This window comes from Patiria miniata, unplaced genomic scaffold, assembly GCF_015706575.1.
Source record: "Patiria miniata isolate m_02_andy unplaced genomic scaffold, ASM1570657v1 HiC_scaffold_11, whole genome shotgun sequence".
In the NCBI taxonomy this organism is placed as follows: Eukaryota; Metazoa; Echinodermata; class Asteroidea; order Valvatida; family Asterinidae; genus Patiria; species Patiria miniata.
The window spans coordinates 6,208,106-6,226,270 of record NW_024037049.1 but is presented as its reverse complement, the minus strand read 5'-3'; the positions used below and the strand labels follow the sequence as shown (position 1 = coordinate 6,226,270).

General features: G+C 43.6%; 1 protein-coding gene across 1 annotated transcript in view; it reads left to right on the top strand.

Moving 5' to 3' along the window:
* Nucleotides 1-18,165, top strand: part of LOC119743107 (coiled-coil domain-containing protein 175-like) — a 254,808-nt gene that overhangs the window by 184,468 nt on the left and 52,175 nt on the right. The window contains exon 18 of the mRNA XM_038219464.1: nucleotides 17,335-17,370. Coding sequence (XP_038075392.1) covers nucleotides 17,335-17,370 — 36 coding nt within the window. The remainder of the gene's footprint in view (nucleotides 1-17,334; nucleotides 17,371-18,165) is intronic.

Sequence of the window (18,165 nt, the reverse complement as noted above, 5' to 3'; positions counted from 1 at the left end):
GAGTGTACCAACTACTGTTTCATGTGAGATACCCCACCTTCACAGGAAACAGCTGTTGGGTACATGTGGCCGGATATGATGTCACTTCCTGTGGGACACTGGAGGGCTGTGTGATGGTCTTTGTTCTTGGGTCATTCTGATCTAAGACTTCGATGAGTGAGGAACATTGACCACCACACCAAGCTAAACCAGTGTCCATTTGTCTTTATTCTTGCAGTTTTGCAGTCTTTTTAATGAACACTCTGCAGCGGCTGCTCCCGTGGCCGTTGGGGGTGTAACATTTGGCGACCACGAAGGGACAGGTGTGTTGTCTCTACGTGAATCCGTGGAGTCAATGACCAACACCTGTTCAGCGAAGTTCAGAGCCCGAATGACAGAACGCCACTGATGCTAGTAGAGGGAGCCGGCATTAGCTGAGAGGTGCAGACCACAAGCCAGAGTGGACAACAGCGGCTAGGGGGACCAGCATAGTGAAGTTGGGCCCTATCGTACAGCCTACCGGTCCAAGATGGAGGGGTCTCCACAAGAGCTATGCCAGCAACTGATGCAGCGGATTGGCGGACTGCCCAAGGGGTCCTTGCTCAAGGTGTGCCAGCACATCGGTTTCCCGGGATTTGAGGAGTTGAAGGAAAGAGATGACTCCACAAAGGCCCTGGTGAGAAGGATCCATCGTCATCTCTTAAGGGAAGAGCTCGAAGACAAGGAAGACGAGGGTATGTCTGTATATCGTGACCTTGACGATTTCCTGCGAGAGATGGCTGGGGAAACCGGCGAACCACAGAAAACACCAGAAGAAGAAAAGCCTTCAAGCAGCACAAAAGTTGAGTCTTCCAACTCCGCCTATACTACAGGATTCGTTGCACGCCGTGATTTCAAGATATCTGGCCAAATTGGCGAACAAGGTCAGCGAGAACGACTCACATTCTCCAGTCTTGCCCACCAAATCGAGAGTGGTCGAGCTAAAGGTCACAGCGAGTGTGAGATAGTTGAGGCAGTGATACGAGCAGTTGTTCCTGGATCAGCTTTAAGGAGTTACCTCGAGGGGCGTACTGACCTGAACTTACCCAAGCTGCGTCGACTACTACGGTCCCACTACCAAGAGAAGGACGCAACAGAGCTATACCATCAGTTGTCTCGCTCAGCTCAAGACAGCAAGGAGTCGCCGCAGAGCTTCCTGTTGCGAGCCCTCGATCTACGTCAGAAAGTCATCTTCGCCAGCCAAGAATCCGGTTCTGGAGTGAAGTATGATCCGGACCTGGTACAGAACATGTTTCTACATGCCGTCCTGACTGGACTAAGGAGTGACTCAGTGAGGAATGAAATCCGGCCTCTACTCAATGACCCCTCGACGACCGATGAAATTCTCCTCGAGAAACTGAATGCAATGGCAAGTTACTGTAGGATCTTCATCCAACAAGTCCCGTGTGTGCCAGATATCAATCCCAAAACAGACAAAAGTAGCCCCTCTCGTTGGGGAGCGTTGCCTCGTAAACTGCTGGATACATGGAGTCAGAACCAGAGCGCTGTGGGATACTGGCGCCCAAGTCTCCGTCATTCCTGCTGAATGGAAGATGAAGAATATTCCCAACGCAGAGATTCATCCTATCTCAGAGCTTCTTGGTGAAGATGGCCTCAGCCTAACAGCAGCAAATGGGTCACCAATCCCCTACGATGGATGGCTTGAAGTCTCCTTCAGGCTAGAACAAAACAGGCAGATTAAAGTCCCAATGCTAGTTACCACGGCCACGACCGGAACACCAATTATTGGCTACAATGTAATTGAAGAGCTGATTAAGGCAGACAACTCGAGCTATGGTCCAATGAAAGCAGTGAAGACAGCGTTCCCGTCCATGGCAAAAGGAGAAGCGAAAATGTTGGTCAATCTTATTCAGGAAGAGTCACCTAGCGACACATGCAGTGTAGTGGTGGGCCGGAGTAATGTGACCATACCGAAGCAAAGCGTCATGGAAGTGTGGTGTCACGCCTGCACCAGTTGCTACAACAAAGACACAACTGTCGTGTTTGAGCCAGACGTGACTACCCCTTGGCCAGATGAACTCCAACCTCAGCCAGCTGTATTCAAGTTGAATAAGAGATCATCACACAAAGTTCCTATCTTGATTGTCAACACAGCCAACCACGACGTTGTACTTCAAAAGCATACTCCTCTCGGTACTATTCAAGCGGCTGATGCTATCCACTCCATCACTTTCCAGTGTGCTGAGACGCAACACCCACTACCGGCACAAGTAAACTGTGTAAAACCAACAGAAGGCGAAGATGACTGGGTACCCCCTGTTGATCTTGGTCACCTGTCAGAACCACAGCGTCAACTGGCGGCACAGATGCTTAAGAGCCGAATCGTCAGACGCGAGAACCTCTCCAGAGTATCGAAACAACCGTTCCATTCGAGATGGTCTCCATCGATTTTGTACATCTAGAGAGAAGTGTAGGAGGCTACGAGTATATCCTAGTGATTATGGATCATTTCACTAGGTTTGCTCAAGCTTACCCGACCACTAACAAGTCAGGCAAGACGGCTGCCGACAAAATCTTTAACGATTTTGTCCTCCGGTTTGGTTTTCCCCATAAGCTCCACCACGACCAGGGTAGGGAGTTTGAAAACCAACTGTTCGAGCGACTTCAGAAGTTGAGCGGCGTAACTCCATCACGAACTACCCCCTACCACCCACAGGGGAACGGACAAGTCGAGCGGTTTAACCGCACCCTCCTGGGACTGCTCCGCACCCTACCAGAGAAGGACAAATTCCGCTGGAAAGAATCAGTGAATAAGATGGTGCATGCATTTAACTGCACTCGCTCCGATGCCACCGGTTATTCACCTTTCTTTCTTCTGTACGGCCGACATCCCCGTCTTCCCATCGACTTAGCTTTCGGACTGCAGCAGTCTTCAAATGCACCGAGGGATCACCAGGAATACAGTCAACGCTGGAAGAGACATATGGATGAAGCTTATGCGATAGCACGGCAGAATGCAACAAAGTGCTCCAGACGTGGCAAAGCCCAACACAATCGCAAGGCCTACAGTAGCGTCCTCCAGCCTGAAGACAGGGTTCTGATAGAAACCTCAACAAGACGGGTGGACCTGGCAAGCTGCACTCCTACTGGGAGGATGACGTGTACTCCGTGCTGAGACGCCTGAGTGATGACTCGCCTGTGTATATGGTCGTCTCTGAGAATGGTAAGGGTAGAAAGAGAAACCTTCACAGGAACCTTCTACTGCCATGTACTCACCTAACCACTGAAGTGTCCGCTGAGCCACAGAAGCCTAGGCCCATGCCACGACCACGGAAGGCAAAACAACCTACCCCACATCAGAGACCAGACGAGAACCAGTCAGGGAGTTCAGATGACGAATACTTGGCCCAGGTCAATATGTGTCCTCCAACCCCAGTTCCTGCCCCGAGGAAGAAACCAGGTGAGAGACTACAGCCCACCCCAGGCCACACATTAAGCCAGGATGCCGATGAATTCATCCCAGCAGCCCAACAGCAGAGGGAAGACGCTACCAGTGCAAATGCTGCTGACACCACTGTACGAGCCAACAGACCAGTCCCAGCTGACATCCCCCTGAGTTCTGCTGCTCCTGTACCAGTCCACGCTGGAGCTGATGGACCAACTGAGAGAGAGCCACAAGACGTCATGGGACCGGCAGACAGCCAGCAGGGAGAACCAGCGACAGTGATGACCGGACAGGCCCCCAGACAAGAATTTCCAGTGACGAGAAGACTCAACCCACCAAGACAACGGCAGCCACCACAGCGGCTAAGCTATCAGCAACTGGGTGAGTCACAAGCTGAACATGGTATCAACAACGTCAATGCAGAAGGCAGCTTTCCTAGCCCACACCCTTCGGAGGAGTACGCATACCAGCAGCCCATGTTAACAGCATCTCTACCCCTCCTGCCGACACCGATATGGCAACCAGCTCCGATGCAGTGGACCACACCAGTAATGATGCCCTGGCAGAGGGCCCAAGCACCAATGCAACCATGGCAACTTGGTTACCACATGTCATCATGAGAGTAGCCATCGCCCTCACATGGACCGTTAATGACTGTTAGATTTAGACGTTTTCTTTTTGATCCAAATGTTGAGGACAACATTTAATTTGCCTGGGGAGAGTGTTGTAGTATTTGGACACCCCCCCATTTTTTTATGTACTGCCTCCCCCACTTTTCGTGGAACCACATTTGCATTTAATGTTGATCAGTACATGAGAGTACCAACTTCTGTTTCATGTGAGATACCCCACCTTCACAGGAAACAGCTGTTGGGTACATGTGGCCGGATATGATGTCACTTCCTGTGGGACACTGGAGGGCTGTGTGATGGTCTTTGTTCTTGGGTCATTCTGATCTAAGACTTCGATGAGTGAGGAACATTGACCACCACACCAAGCTAAACCAGTGTCCATTTGTCTTTATTCTTGCAGTTTTGCAGTCTTTTTAATGAACACTCTGCAGCGGCTGCTCCCGTGGCCGTTGGGGGTGTAACACTTGCATACCAAGTTTGAACCCAATTGGACCTCCGGTTCTGTAGATATAGGGCCTTAAAGCATGCACTTTTAGGATGACGTCACGTGACACGTGATGACGTCATAATGACATCATGATTCGGCATACATCTTCAGATGATTGTATATAGTTCAGTCGGAAAAGGGGGGTATCGTGCACCCTCGGAAATCAATTTCTAATCAACGTGTCTAGGTCAGAAAAAATGCGTAGAAAACGATTTGCTATGTTAAAAAATTCAAAAAATGTCCCACGTATTGTTTTTATGCAAATTAGTGCCGCCATTACCGAAAAATCTATTTTTAATTATATCTCAGCCAATATTGCTGATAACTGAACGAACTAGGTGTCTAAACCCATGTTTTCAAGGTCAGAGATCACAATAAAACTATTCTGGAAGTGACCACATGTGTCTGTGGCATAGGAATATGCAAATTAGTGCCGCAAATACCGGAAAGTCATGTTTTTGGCATATCTCGGCCAATATAGCACATAACTACACCAGTAAGGTGTCTAAACCCATGTTTTGAGGGTCAAGTATCATTAGAGGATCATTTACGAAGTAACTACGTGTGTCTTTGGCATGAAAATATGTAAATTATAAAGTGTCGGTTTATCAGATATTTGATTTTTAGCCAATATCTCGGCCAATATTTCACATAACTACACAAGTAAGGTGTCTAAACCCATGTTTTGAGGGTCAGGTATCATTAGAAGACCATTCACGAAGTAACTATGCGTGTCCTTGGCAGGTAAATATGTAAATTCAAAAGTGTCGATTTATCGGGAATTTGATTTTTAGCCAATATCTCGGCCAATATTGCAGCTAATGTTGACAGAAGGGTTTGTGATAAGCATTAATGATCAAAGTTTATTTTAAGCCATCATATTTAAAATAAACTGTACTATTGGCTGAAATTGAATATAATATTGGCTAAAAATCAATTTTTTGATAAACCGGCAAATTAGAATTTACATATTTTCATGCCAAAGACACACATAGTTACTTAGTAAATGGTCTTCTAATGATACCTGACCCTCAAAACATGGGTTTAGACACCTTACTTGTGTAGTTATGTGCAATATTGGCCGAGATATTGGCTAAAAATCAAATATCTGATAAACCGACACTTAATATTTTACATATTTTTATGCCAAAGACACACAGTTACTTCGTGAATGGTCTTCTAATGATACTTGACCCTCAAAACATGGGTTTAGACACCTTACTGGTGTAGTTATGTGCTATATTGGCCGAGATATGCCAAAAACATGATGTTCCGGTATTAGCGGCACTAATTTGCATATTCCTATGCCACAGACACATGTGGTCACTTCCAAAATAGTTTTATTGTGATCTCTGACCTTGAAAACATGGGTTTAGACACCTAGTTCGTTCAGTTATCTGCAATATTGGCTGAGATATAATTAAAAATAGATTTTTCGGTAATGGCGGCACTAATTTGCATAAAAACAATACGTGGGACATTTTTTGAATTTTTTAACATAGCAAATCGTTTTCTACGCATTTTTTCTGACCTAGACACGTTGATTAGAAATTGATTTCCGAGGGTGCACGATACCCCCCTTTTCCGACTAAACTAATAAGTGTGTGCCAGGTTTGAAGTCGATCAAACCGTATTTTATATAATTTTTGTAAAAAAAAAAAATCACGTTTTTGATGACGTCATGATGACGTCACACATTTTACGAATTTTTGTATATCCATCTATGACCTAACAAACCTTTTACAAAAAGAATTTCGAATTACCACGTTCCATTGATGAGATATGACTAAAAGGTCCAAAAATGGAATAATTCATATAAAATCACATGATGATGTCATCGTGACGTCACTGCAATTTTTGTCTATAACACGTCCCGGAATACCTGCATACCAACTTTGAACCAAATCGGACGTTTGGTTCTGTAGGTATAGGACCTTAAAGTATGCACTTTTTGGTTGACGACACGTGATGACGTCATGATGACGTCATGATTCGGCAAACATCTTCAGATGGTGTTCTAAGTGTGTGCCAGGTTTGAAGTCAATCGGATTTAAAAAAAAAAGTCCAAAAGTGCCTTGTAGAACGAAAACACGTGTTATGCTATGGGAAAAAAAGTGGAAGAAAAAAAAAAGAGAAAAAAAAATAACAAAAACAAGACCTGTTTGTACACCGAAACAGCTAAAAAAAACTTAAACGAAAACAAAAGCTGTTCCCAATTGAAATTGGGAACAGCTAAAAAAAAAAGGGGAAAAAAACTTTAACGAAAACAAGAGCTGTTCCCAATTGAAATTGGGAACAGCTAAAAATAAAAATAAAAAGGAAACTAGAAATTGTGGTTGTGAACAACCACAGAGCTGTTCCCAATATTGATTGTCTGTTGGACCTTAAACAAAATGATTTAATGATTTTTCAACAAAAAAAAGTCCCATCAAATTTATAATTCATTAGATATGCTAATTAGGGTATAAAATTAACACTTCGGTAACACCGAAAGTAGGGGTCACATGACCTTGACATACCAATTTCCATCTATAACACTTCCCTGTCTATATACCTACCAGGTTTGAGATCAATCGGTCAAATAGTTCTATAGTTATAAGACTGTAAAGATTGCCTCATTAAATATTCATGACGTCATAACATGACAAGAATAAAAAGCACAGTAATAATAATGCAATATAATTATCTGTCAATATAGCTTTGTATTAATTTGAAGTTTCAACCCAATCAGATTAATAATTCATGAGAAATGATATAGGGGTCTAAAATTACCACTTCCGGTAAAGTGAAGGTCACGTGACCTTGACACATCAATTTTCATCTATAACACATTCCTGACTATATACATACCAAATTTGAGACTAATCTGTCCAGTAGTTCAAAAGTTATAAGACTGTAAAAAATTAACATTCAAATCAATGTCACGTACCCCTGATGACGTCACGATGACGAAAAGTTTCGGCATACATCCTCAGATGATGGTTAATGACTATGCCAAGTTTAAAGTTGAAGACATACTAATTTTCATCTATAACACTTCCCTGTCTATCTATGTATTAGGTTTGAGATCAATCGGTCAAATAGTTCTATAGCTATTAGACTGTAAAGATTGCCTCATTAAATATTCATGACGTCATAACATGACAATAATTTAGTGCACAGTAATAATAATGCAATATAATTATCTGTCAATATAGCTTTGTATTAATGTGAAGTTTCAACCCAATCAGATTAATAATTCATGAGATATGATAAAGGGGTCTAAAATTACCACTTCCGGTAAAACCGGAAGTGAAGGTCACGTGACCTTGACACATCAATTTTCATCTATAACACTTCCCTGATTATATACATACCAAGTTTGAGACAAATCGGTCAAATAATTCAATAGTTATAAGACTGTAAAAAACGAACATTCAAATCGATGTCACGTGACCCCTGATGACGTCACGATGACAAAAAGTTTTGACATACATCCTCAGATGATGGTTAATGACTATGCCAAGTTTAAAGTTGATCGGATTTAAAATAATTGCCCAAAGTGGCTTGTAGAATAAAAACGTGTACAAAACCTATGGGAAAAGTGGAAAAAAAAAAAAAAAGGAAAAAAAAAAAACTTTAACAAAAACAAAAGCTGTTCCCAATTGAAATTGGGAACAGCTAATGAACGAGCACGGCTGAAATGGGGCACGGGGCTCATTACTGCATGTAAAAGAAAAAATTACATACGACACCAGTAGGTTGGCAACTGAACTTCGGTTACAATTTGAGCCATCTTGGCAGGTCCAAAAGTAAAAGAAATCAAGCTCAAAGAGACATGTCTCACCTACCACACCCAGTCCTAAATCCTCAAGCTAGGTTTACACTATGTTCCCGGCGGCCACGGCAATCATGTTTTGGCCACCGTGGACAAAACAGTATCGACGTGAGACAACGCGGGGGAACGGGATGGGCAAATGTGACAGTCTGTGATTGCCGTGGATGCCGGGCCAGATTTTAAACTGTCAAAAAAATTGCCAAAAAACAGTGAACTGCTTTTGGCGAGCCCATGCTAATCCATGAATTGCTAAATGTGTCAATTGAATAGAGAGCCAGGCTAGTAGAAAAAGGAACAATTGGCTTGGCCAGATGGTGGAAGCTCTAATTCACATATGCACTCCGGTATGTCTAGTGAATGACTTTTCAGCTGGCACAACTATCAATAGTACTATAAATTATTTCATTCCTATATAGTATTAGACAACAAATTAAAGTGGTTTTCGCTACACTTTATGCCAAATAGTCTGAGAGGCCAAATAGTGTCTGAGTGCTCTTGTTTAAGTCATATACCATGGACTGGTTGGAAAATGAATTTGTGAAACTGCAAAAGGGAGTATCTGAGTTTAATGCTTGTCAATGCTTAAACTGTGCATTAAAATTAGTGACAAAGTTAATGCTAAGTAGCTGCTGTCTGTTTTTGCTCAAACTTCACAGTCATTTCTACACACTTTCCATCCTTACCAAATATCAATCATATCTGCTCCCAAAAGTATTCCTGCAAAGATACAATCAAGCACTTCCATGCACTTCACGTCATCACACAAGCAAAGGCCAATCACATAAGTCCTAACCTACGGATCAGTGGTAATTACAGACAGCATAGAAAACTGTAAAGGAATTGTAGAGCACAACTTAGAAGAACAAAAAGAGATCATTCATCTTGTTTTGACAGCTCAAAAGCAAGAAGGCAATGAAATAGGTTGCACGCTAAGCACAGACACGTTTTGTCAAACTTGTGGTGACAATGATGTCATAGAGGTATACAAATCATATTGCAATATTCTAATGAGTGGACACTACTTGTATTTCACACTGGACAGTTTTTGGCATAATACAAGGGACCAAGCAATGGCCAAGAACAAAATTCACTAATCTTGAAATAAACATTTAGAGGTGTCAATGCCTGAAAATCAAAAAGGAACTTTGAGGGCCAAATAAAAATAGTTAATATCAGTTTGAGGATACTTCAGACATAATACACGTTTGAAAAATGTACATTGCCATAGGAGAAACATCTTAAGCCCTGCAATCTTACAAAATAGTTGTTCAATGCTCATGCTACACAATTAAAAGTGTATCAGCACATACAACATGTTCTGCATACCGTAATGACTCGAGTCAATGACTCTACTCGAGTCCAACTGGAGTCACAATTTTTGGCGACTCGACTGGACTCGAGTCCCAACATGTAACTGACTTGACTTGACTTGAGTCACTGCTAGCAAATGACTCGGCTTGACTCAGGTCCCTCACCAGAAGACTCAATTTGACTCAAGTCGAAGGCTAATAACACTCGAGTCCCAAATTTTGCTGTGATTTACGAAACAAAGTTATTTATGTTCGCATGTAGCACACAAACTAATATCCCAACACCAGACTTTAAACACATTTCCAAATTCTTGGGTCTACTTCATTCACTTACCCAAATAGCTACTCAATATGCATATTTATTCAGGCGACAGGCTCAAACGTTAAAAGATTTAATCAATTTATGAGCGCCCTTTTGGAGCCTACCCGTCATGCCACGTCATGAATCTGCCATTATACTTCCTCCTTTTTTTTCTATTGATGGCACTGTTCAAAAGCAAAAATGTTGACAATTTTTTGTACGATTTCCGCTTCAAGGTTTCTGTTTTATAGAGTCTACTTCATTCACTTACCCAAATAGCTACTACATATGCATATTTATTCAGCCGACAGGCTCAAACGCTAAAAGATTTAATCAACCAACGAGCGCCCTCTCGGGGCCTACCCATTATGCTACGTCATGAATCCGCCATTATGCTTCCTCTTTTTTTCTAGCGACGGCATCGTGCAGAAGCAAAAAAAATGTTGCTCTCGCCTTTTGACGAGTTTTTGTACGATTTTCGCTTTAAGAGTTTCTGTTTTATAGAATTTATCAACCAAGTGAGTTGTGTAGAATACTGTAGAGTTTGGTTTGAGTTAAGTAGTTCTCATTTGGAGTGATTTTGGAGTAATTTTGCTTTCGTTTTTCTTTCACGTGGCGTAGCAGGCTTTTCAGCCTTTGTCTGACACCGTGTGCGGCGGGCCAGGTTGGCACCGCGGGACTAGCCCAGTGCCGGGTAGGCATCGTGGGTTCTCCCTTTGGGATCGAGTGCAATCCCCTTTTAGCCAAGTCGGCGTTCATGAGTTATTATTATTATTTCTGTTGTACAGTTATTTAATACTAATATTTCTTTGTTTAAAAAAAAAAAAAAAAAAGCAGTGCATTTAGTTTATGACTCCATAGACGGACAAATCCGTAAAGACCTTTAGGGGAGACAGTGCGTCGTATATCCCCGGAGAGAAGTGTGGTTATTCTCCACAAGGTCTGCTAGTCGCCCCACACGTGGGGCCCCTGTTCCGGAAGTCAGACTTTCGGCCGTTCAGGGGACTAGCGAAACGTTTTGAAGAATACAGCGGTTTCGGCCATTCCCTGTTCTCCGTTCGTTTCCCCTAAGCTCGCGGTGAGCTAGGGCCTAGCGAGACAAGTACAGTGGGGGTATATCGACAGAGGTCGTTCCCTTCCCCCCTGACTGTTTCAGCTAGTTCGGGGAGCTAGTAAGCTAGAAGAGGACGTTTCGTTGGGTATATCGACAGAGGTCGTTCCCTGCCCCTCGCCCGTCCTAAGCTATCTCGGTAGTGCGGCGACAAACGAGATAGCGGCGAGATATTCGTGGGTATATCGGCCGCTGGCCGTTCCCTTCCCTCGACCGCCTCGCCTGGCGTGTAAAGAGAAATTCTGTGGGGTATAGCGACCAGCGGTCGTTCCCTTCCCCTCGGCCGTTCTCAACTGCATTTATCTCAGTAGTACAATAGTACAAAAAGACGAGATAGCAGTGAGTCCCCACGCAGGGACATCGCCGTAGTCTGTAACGGTCATCCCGTGTTACGCGTTTTGACCGACATCAAACATACGTCCTACGGTATGGAACACCGTGAGGATACCGGGGATAAAACTCCCCGTGTAACCACGGCCCCCCAGGCGACCAGCCGTAAGGGTCGCTCGATCACACCGCCGGTCTCTGGACCATCGGCGTCACCTAGCAACCCGGCGTCGCTTTCCCGTGGTTTCACGGGAATTTCTTCCCCTCGTCTTCCCGGTCTGCTGGCTCCAGCAACCCTCGGGGACGACCAGTCACAGAGCGGTAAACGGATTCAATCCTCACCGGCCCCGTCTGCGCGTTCATCGCGCTCCGAGCTTCCTGCTTCCACCCGTGCGGAATGGGCAGGACTCGCGGTGACTGACTTGCCTCCTCCCCCAATTCGGGCCACGGACTCGCAGTCAACATCATTCTTTGATCAATGCTCCGGAATTCCCAGGATATTATCGGAGTTTTCATCCAGTGAATCAAGTCACCCAAGTAAGAAAAGGAAACACAAGGCAGCGCCGTCTTCTTCAGGGGATTCCCCCCGTAAGTCGACGCATCGGAAAAAGAAAAGGTGTATCCACGGAAATCTTTCTAAAAGCTTTCCAGGACATCAACGTTTCGCTAGCAGCCCTCACTAAACAACAATGGAGATCGGCCCCAACGGTGACTCAGAGGTCACTCCCGGCAGCCACATTTCCGGACCCAAATCCGGGTCTAATCCTGCCGGATCCGGGTGTGATCCGGCCGGATCCGGGTCCAATCCGGCCGAATCCTGGCGCAATCCTGCCGATTTCGGGCGGGATGAAAGGGGAACACACTGGGCCCCCAGATCCTGGGGTTGCCATCAGTGTCTGCTCAGATAATCCACCTACTCCGGGCCACGATTGGGCGCCCCTGAGATCACAGGCGGGAATTTCCTTACTAACATCTATGAATTTGGGCACTTCTGTTCAAGATGCTCCTGACATAGATGTCGATGATACTCAACCCCCCCCCCCCCCCTTCCACTCACTCACAAGATGAGTGCTCTGGGGATGATGAGGCCACTGACCCTGGCAATTTTTCGCCATTTGCGACTCAGCTGAGGCTGGTTCAAAGAGATATGGTTCGGGTACTGCAACTACCAGAGAGCAGTAAACCAGAGACCACCCGTCGTTCTTTCAAACGCCGGACTGGCGTGGAGGAACCTCGGGATCCAGCTTTCCCAACTATGCCGGTGGATCGCTTATGCGCCGATCGCATACAACGCATCGCCGATTCAAAGAAATGGACGGCTTTCAACAAAAGGTCGGCAGCCTATTTCCAATTTCCAGAAAAGGACAGAAACGATTTCTTTACGGTTCCTTCTATTCCGGATACGGCCAAGGACAAATTGACTGGAGATAGCGGCAAAGCCCCAACCAAGTCAATATTTGTCGATAAGACTAGAGCAAAGATGGAGGATACAATAAAGAAGGTCGATGAGGTGGCTAGATTTGGCTCACAAACAAGCGCCTTTTTACTTCTGTTATCTGAATATATCGTCTGCGCATGTGAGGAAGATTCACAAATTCCAGCCGATATGTTAGCAGCAGCCTTCCGGTGTCTGGACGAAATACTCCGTTTCTCTCTAGACCAATTTACGAGAATCTCTATCCTGTCTGCCAAGTCATGTAGGACTAACGTGATGGATGCACTTTACATACCATACGAGGGCGCTAAGAAGAGGTTAGAAGACCTTCCTCTTAATGGCAAAGACCTTTTCGGAGGCAAATTCCAGGAAGTTCTGGAAGTTGAAGCCAAACGAATTGAGACAGCAGACAAACTGAGCTTGAAGAAGCCTTCAGCCACTAACAAGCCCAAGTTCTCTGGGAAGAAGGCAACGAAGGGTGCTTTCTCGTTTAGCCCTGCCCTTAAGAAACCATTCAAGCCTTTTCGCCAACAGACAGCCAAGGCAGCAGCTTGTGAAATGGTTTCAGCTCCACGCCCCTACTCTGCCCCTGCACGCCAATTTAGCAGCCGGGGATGTGGCGGTGGGCAATCGGCCCCCCGCTCTGGGTGGCGGCGGTGACGCCCCTACCGAGCCGACCCCGACACTGGGGCCCGTCGGGGGTCGTCTCAGAAATTTCGTAGGGCCCTGGAGAGAGATCACCTCCGACGCATGGGTGCTTTCTATAGTCAGCCACGGCTATCAACTAGAATTTACAAGCACCCCTCCGTCGGACATATGTTTTCGCGAAACACCAGTTCCGGCAAACACAGACAAACGATTAGCTCTCGAACAAGACATCTCATCCCTCATCGAGAAGAGAGCGGTCCGCTTGGTGCCACCAATGGAGCAGTTCACAGGCTTCCTGTCCTCCTTCTTTCTAACACCAAAGAAGGCGTCTGGTGGCCGATAATCTTGGTTACCTAGATTAGATTGATAGAGGATACAGTATAGATATATTTTTGTACATTTCTAACAAGTTAACAGCACATTTATTTACAATTTCTTTTGATACTCTGACTTCCTACAGAAATATATGTTTATCTCAGATTCATACCCGAGACAATTTAATTCCTATTGGTCGAGAGCCCATCATGTGGGTGGTTTTAAACCACCAGTAAACCACTGCTGGAGTTGGCACCACATTGCGCAGTACGTTCCGAGCCAAGGGCGGATCCAGAACAAAATTTTGGGAGGGGCAAAAAAAAAATTTGGTCCCCCAAAAATTGGGTTAAAAAAATTACGGCGTGGGGTTCGGGGCCCGCTTAAGGGCCCCGAAAAATTTTTGGATTCTAGATGCTCTGTGGTGCGATCTGAGGCAATTTCTGACCACTTTAACCAATGTTTTTTTGAGGAAAAGATGGTGGTGTACTCATTGCCTGCCTTTATTGCAATGTCACATAAAAAAAAAAAATTGGTTTCGTTTTTTGGGGGGGGGCCATGGCCCCCTTTGGCCCCCCCCCTGGATCCGCCCTTGTTCCGAGCATGCGTCAATTTCCATATGAGGAGATTGTAGCACAAGCCAAAACAATAAATACATTTGATTCCGGTCACATGATTAGAAAAAAAAATGGGTCGGTCGGTCGGCATGACATTATGTTTTTTGTTTTTTTTGTGACGAAAGATACTTGACAGTAAATTTCATTCCTAAATGAAATCTAATTATTGTGTCACTGAATAGACGATTACACAGCCAAACCAATGGCATTTAAATTAGCTTCATGGGTGTTTGCATTTCCAGTTTGGAGATAAAGCCATTGAAATGGCCAACTTTGGAGTTTCAATTCTGTAAGATTGTCATTACTTTTAACAGGTTTTATAATCTGAATTTTCCAAACCTAACAAAATATTTGTTATCAAAGGAGTCGTAACTTTTTTGACATTCTAGATGCTCTGTGGTGCAATCTAAGGCCAATTGGAAGCATATTTTATGATCGGAAAAAGAGCAAAATCCCCCAACACTGTAACAGCATGCTGCAGAAAGTGGGCCTGGATTTTATTTTTAAAAAAATTTATTTCAATTACAACAAGTAAAACAAATGCAACACAGTAGTCAGCATTAGATGTCTTTCAAAAAGCACTCATTACGCCTAGTTTACCTTTTCATGAAATCTTTGCCATTAGGCCAAAAAAAAAAAATTCGGTCTCTGGTCAGACCAAAGTTCCGGAATTGACGCGGCCACGCGGCTTTTTCTTTTTTTTTTTTCTTTTTTTTTTTCTTCAAGCTTGGATTGTACAGACAAGGTGGGTACTATTTTGCTTTTTTGGTGTCCTCATGTACATTGGTGTCCTCCATAATTTGCCTTGGTGCTTTCGATCATTTGCCTTGGTGCAATTTCCCATTCCTTGGTGCTCTTTGGTAACAAAAATTGAGGAGGTGCGGAAATAGAGGGCGCTGTTGGAGCTACCGCAGAACATTTTGGAAAAAAAAATTGACGCGCATGATTAAAATCTACGCGCGCGCTGACCAGAGACCGACTTATTTATTTTTTTTTGGCCTTATAGTCAAACCCAACAGTGTTTAATAAGAGAACTGTTTATAAACAAGATCCTTTTTCATAAGGAAAAATGTAGGTCTCAAGTTTTCATTGTTTTCCATTACTGATAATGATATAAGGTACCTTTTACAGGAAAATCGCAAAAAGTGGTGGAAACATGAAGAAACACAATTTTATGCGCAACTAAGATGATCATGATTGACGAGAAATATGAACATTGACGATGAGAAATAAACACCGGGAATTGCGGCAAGTTAGCGCATGGCCCGGCATCAGCCTGTCATGCCTGTGCCGGTGAATGACAACATTTTCCCGCAGCACTTGAGAGAGTATGCAACATACCATGTGGCGTCTGACTGGAGCGCTACAAATCTTGCTTTGTGGCGACAGATGCTGATTTGTTTTGTCCTAAGAATAAATAAGTCCTTTTTTACAGCAAAACTCGTCAAATTGTTGTGATTAAAACGAGTAGTAACGTCAAAACATCAAATATACGATCATACTTTCTTAAAAAAACAGCTAGCACGATGCACGGGCGAATCCATTAATTTTGTAAGGGGTGATTTAGTGCCAGTTTTGCGTTTTTCGACGTTTCTTGAATACATTTCCAGAAAAAAAATATATTGTGACGTAGAACAACTGACTGTCGTATACAGAAATGTTTCAGACTCTATAAAAAGTACTAGTTTTCTTTTCTTCTATGGAAATATTGATAATTATTGTTCCCAAGACAATACACCCCTTTATTACCAAAAATGGTTTGGTCCGATCATACAGCGTGCGTGTTGCATGCATGACCGGGGCACGCATGCAATCACATCGGATTCCAACGAAAGAGCTCGCTCACGCACGGCCCGCCGGCCGGCCAGCGCGGCAGTGTATACCGCCAGCGCTCGGTAGCGAACCTCGGTATCTTTTCGTGGGATGTGCTTCCACTGTTCGTTTAAAAAAATGATTTGCCTCAGGTAACAATTGATAATTCGTTTCAGCAACAGATCTTATTTTATACCAGTACATTTAATACACAAGTAGTGAGAAAACCTTGGGTAGATTTTTTTGTCACGGAAAATGTGAAGCGTATCGATAGCATGTCGGTTAACTTCAAGCGTATCGGATTTTTTTCGAACCGTATCGGCCCGATATCCTATTGTATGCCTGGCTAGAAGCCTGGTTTTACCACTCATAACAAAAAAGTTACGATTTTTTTTCCCCCTGGACCTTCGCACTATCCAGGGACGTGCGGAGAAACCCCACCATGTGTCAAGACAATGCCACACGGCCTGCCTTTGGGCAAGGGCAAAGTATAGTTCCAATCCCGCTCCACACAATGCAGCAGCCCGGAATAATGCGTGCACAGTACGACAGTTATCACTGTTACCATGTGCCAGAAAAGTCTAGTAATAGGCGATCCCACAATTTTGATCGAAGTCGGTATCGTAATATTTTTTTCTATCCTAAACCAATACAGTTTTGTGGGGTTGCATTTCATACCTTTTAAATATAGGGTCGGTTGGCCCGAACCAAAGGTATTTCTTTTGTTTGGCCCTATGCGCGAAAGCACATACCATACACGATGCCAGAAGGGTGTTTCACAAACATGAAGTAAAATTGTTGAGCAAAATTGTTGGAAATTTGTGATTGTTTAACTTGTTTTGACTTTTTGACCAAAAGGTATTTATGAATCGGAATAAATATGTGCTTGGCCCGTATTAAACAAGTACATTTAAAACCGGACGGGCCTGGATGTGGATAAGAATCCTCACCTTCTCATCAGCGTCCAGGCCCTTGCCAGTTTTAAATGTTTTTGTTTAAAACTGGCCAAGCACATATTTATTCCCTTATAAATTAATTTAATACTAACTAAATGTTTTTTTCTTTTGCTTTTTTTCCCTATAAATCCATTACTCCATGTAGCCTATCGGGATGAAGTCAACAACCTTGATGCCTCAGGTTAATTACATGTAAACTGCCTGTGTGATTTGTTGTGAAATTAATGCACTAATTCACCAGTTATTTGAAAACGTTTGAATAATTTATACTCTTAATTACTTTTAGCACTTCCTCACAATCATATAAATTCCATTAAGTAGTCCATTAAGAATTGGCGAGGACCCTGACATTTGAGTTAACAGGCAAATTTTAGTGGCAATATGTTTATTGGGACTCCAGCTACATGTACCTCCAATCAAAATTCAAACAAAATCAACCTTGGGGAAATAATTAAGGGGCAAACTTAAAAGATTATGACCAAAATTATCATGAAAACAGCATTTGAAGAATGTCATTGTCATCATTGTCATGTCATAATCATCATCATCAAATTACCAAATGGCTTCTGCCCTCAGGGTGCACACCACTAAAACGCTGTAAATTACTTTAAATTATTGTAATTACATTAACATTTTGTGATCCCACGGGTAATTTTAAAGAAAAAGTCCTTGTGGCCTATAATTGGGTTCGTTTGCAGAAATATATATGAAAATCGAGCATTTGTGACTTGTGGCTCCAGACAAAAAAACAAACAAAACAACAAAAAACAACCCAAAAAAGAACTTGTGGGTCTATTTTGCATATAGGTGGGGTTTTACATTGAGACCTGGGCCCAGATATTGGCAACTGTTTGAGGAGTACTATTTGGAGAGGGAATATAACAAACAAATTTGACGTGGCTACCTCAGGTACAAATTAACAGAAAATTGTCCAAGAGGTCGTAATCTTTATTTCCAGTGAAACATTGCAACCTTG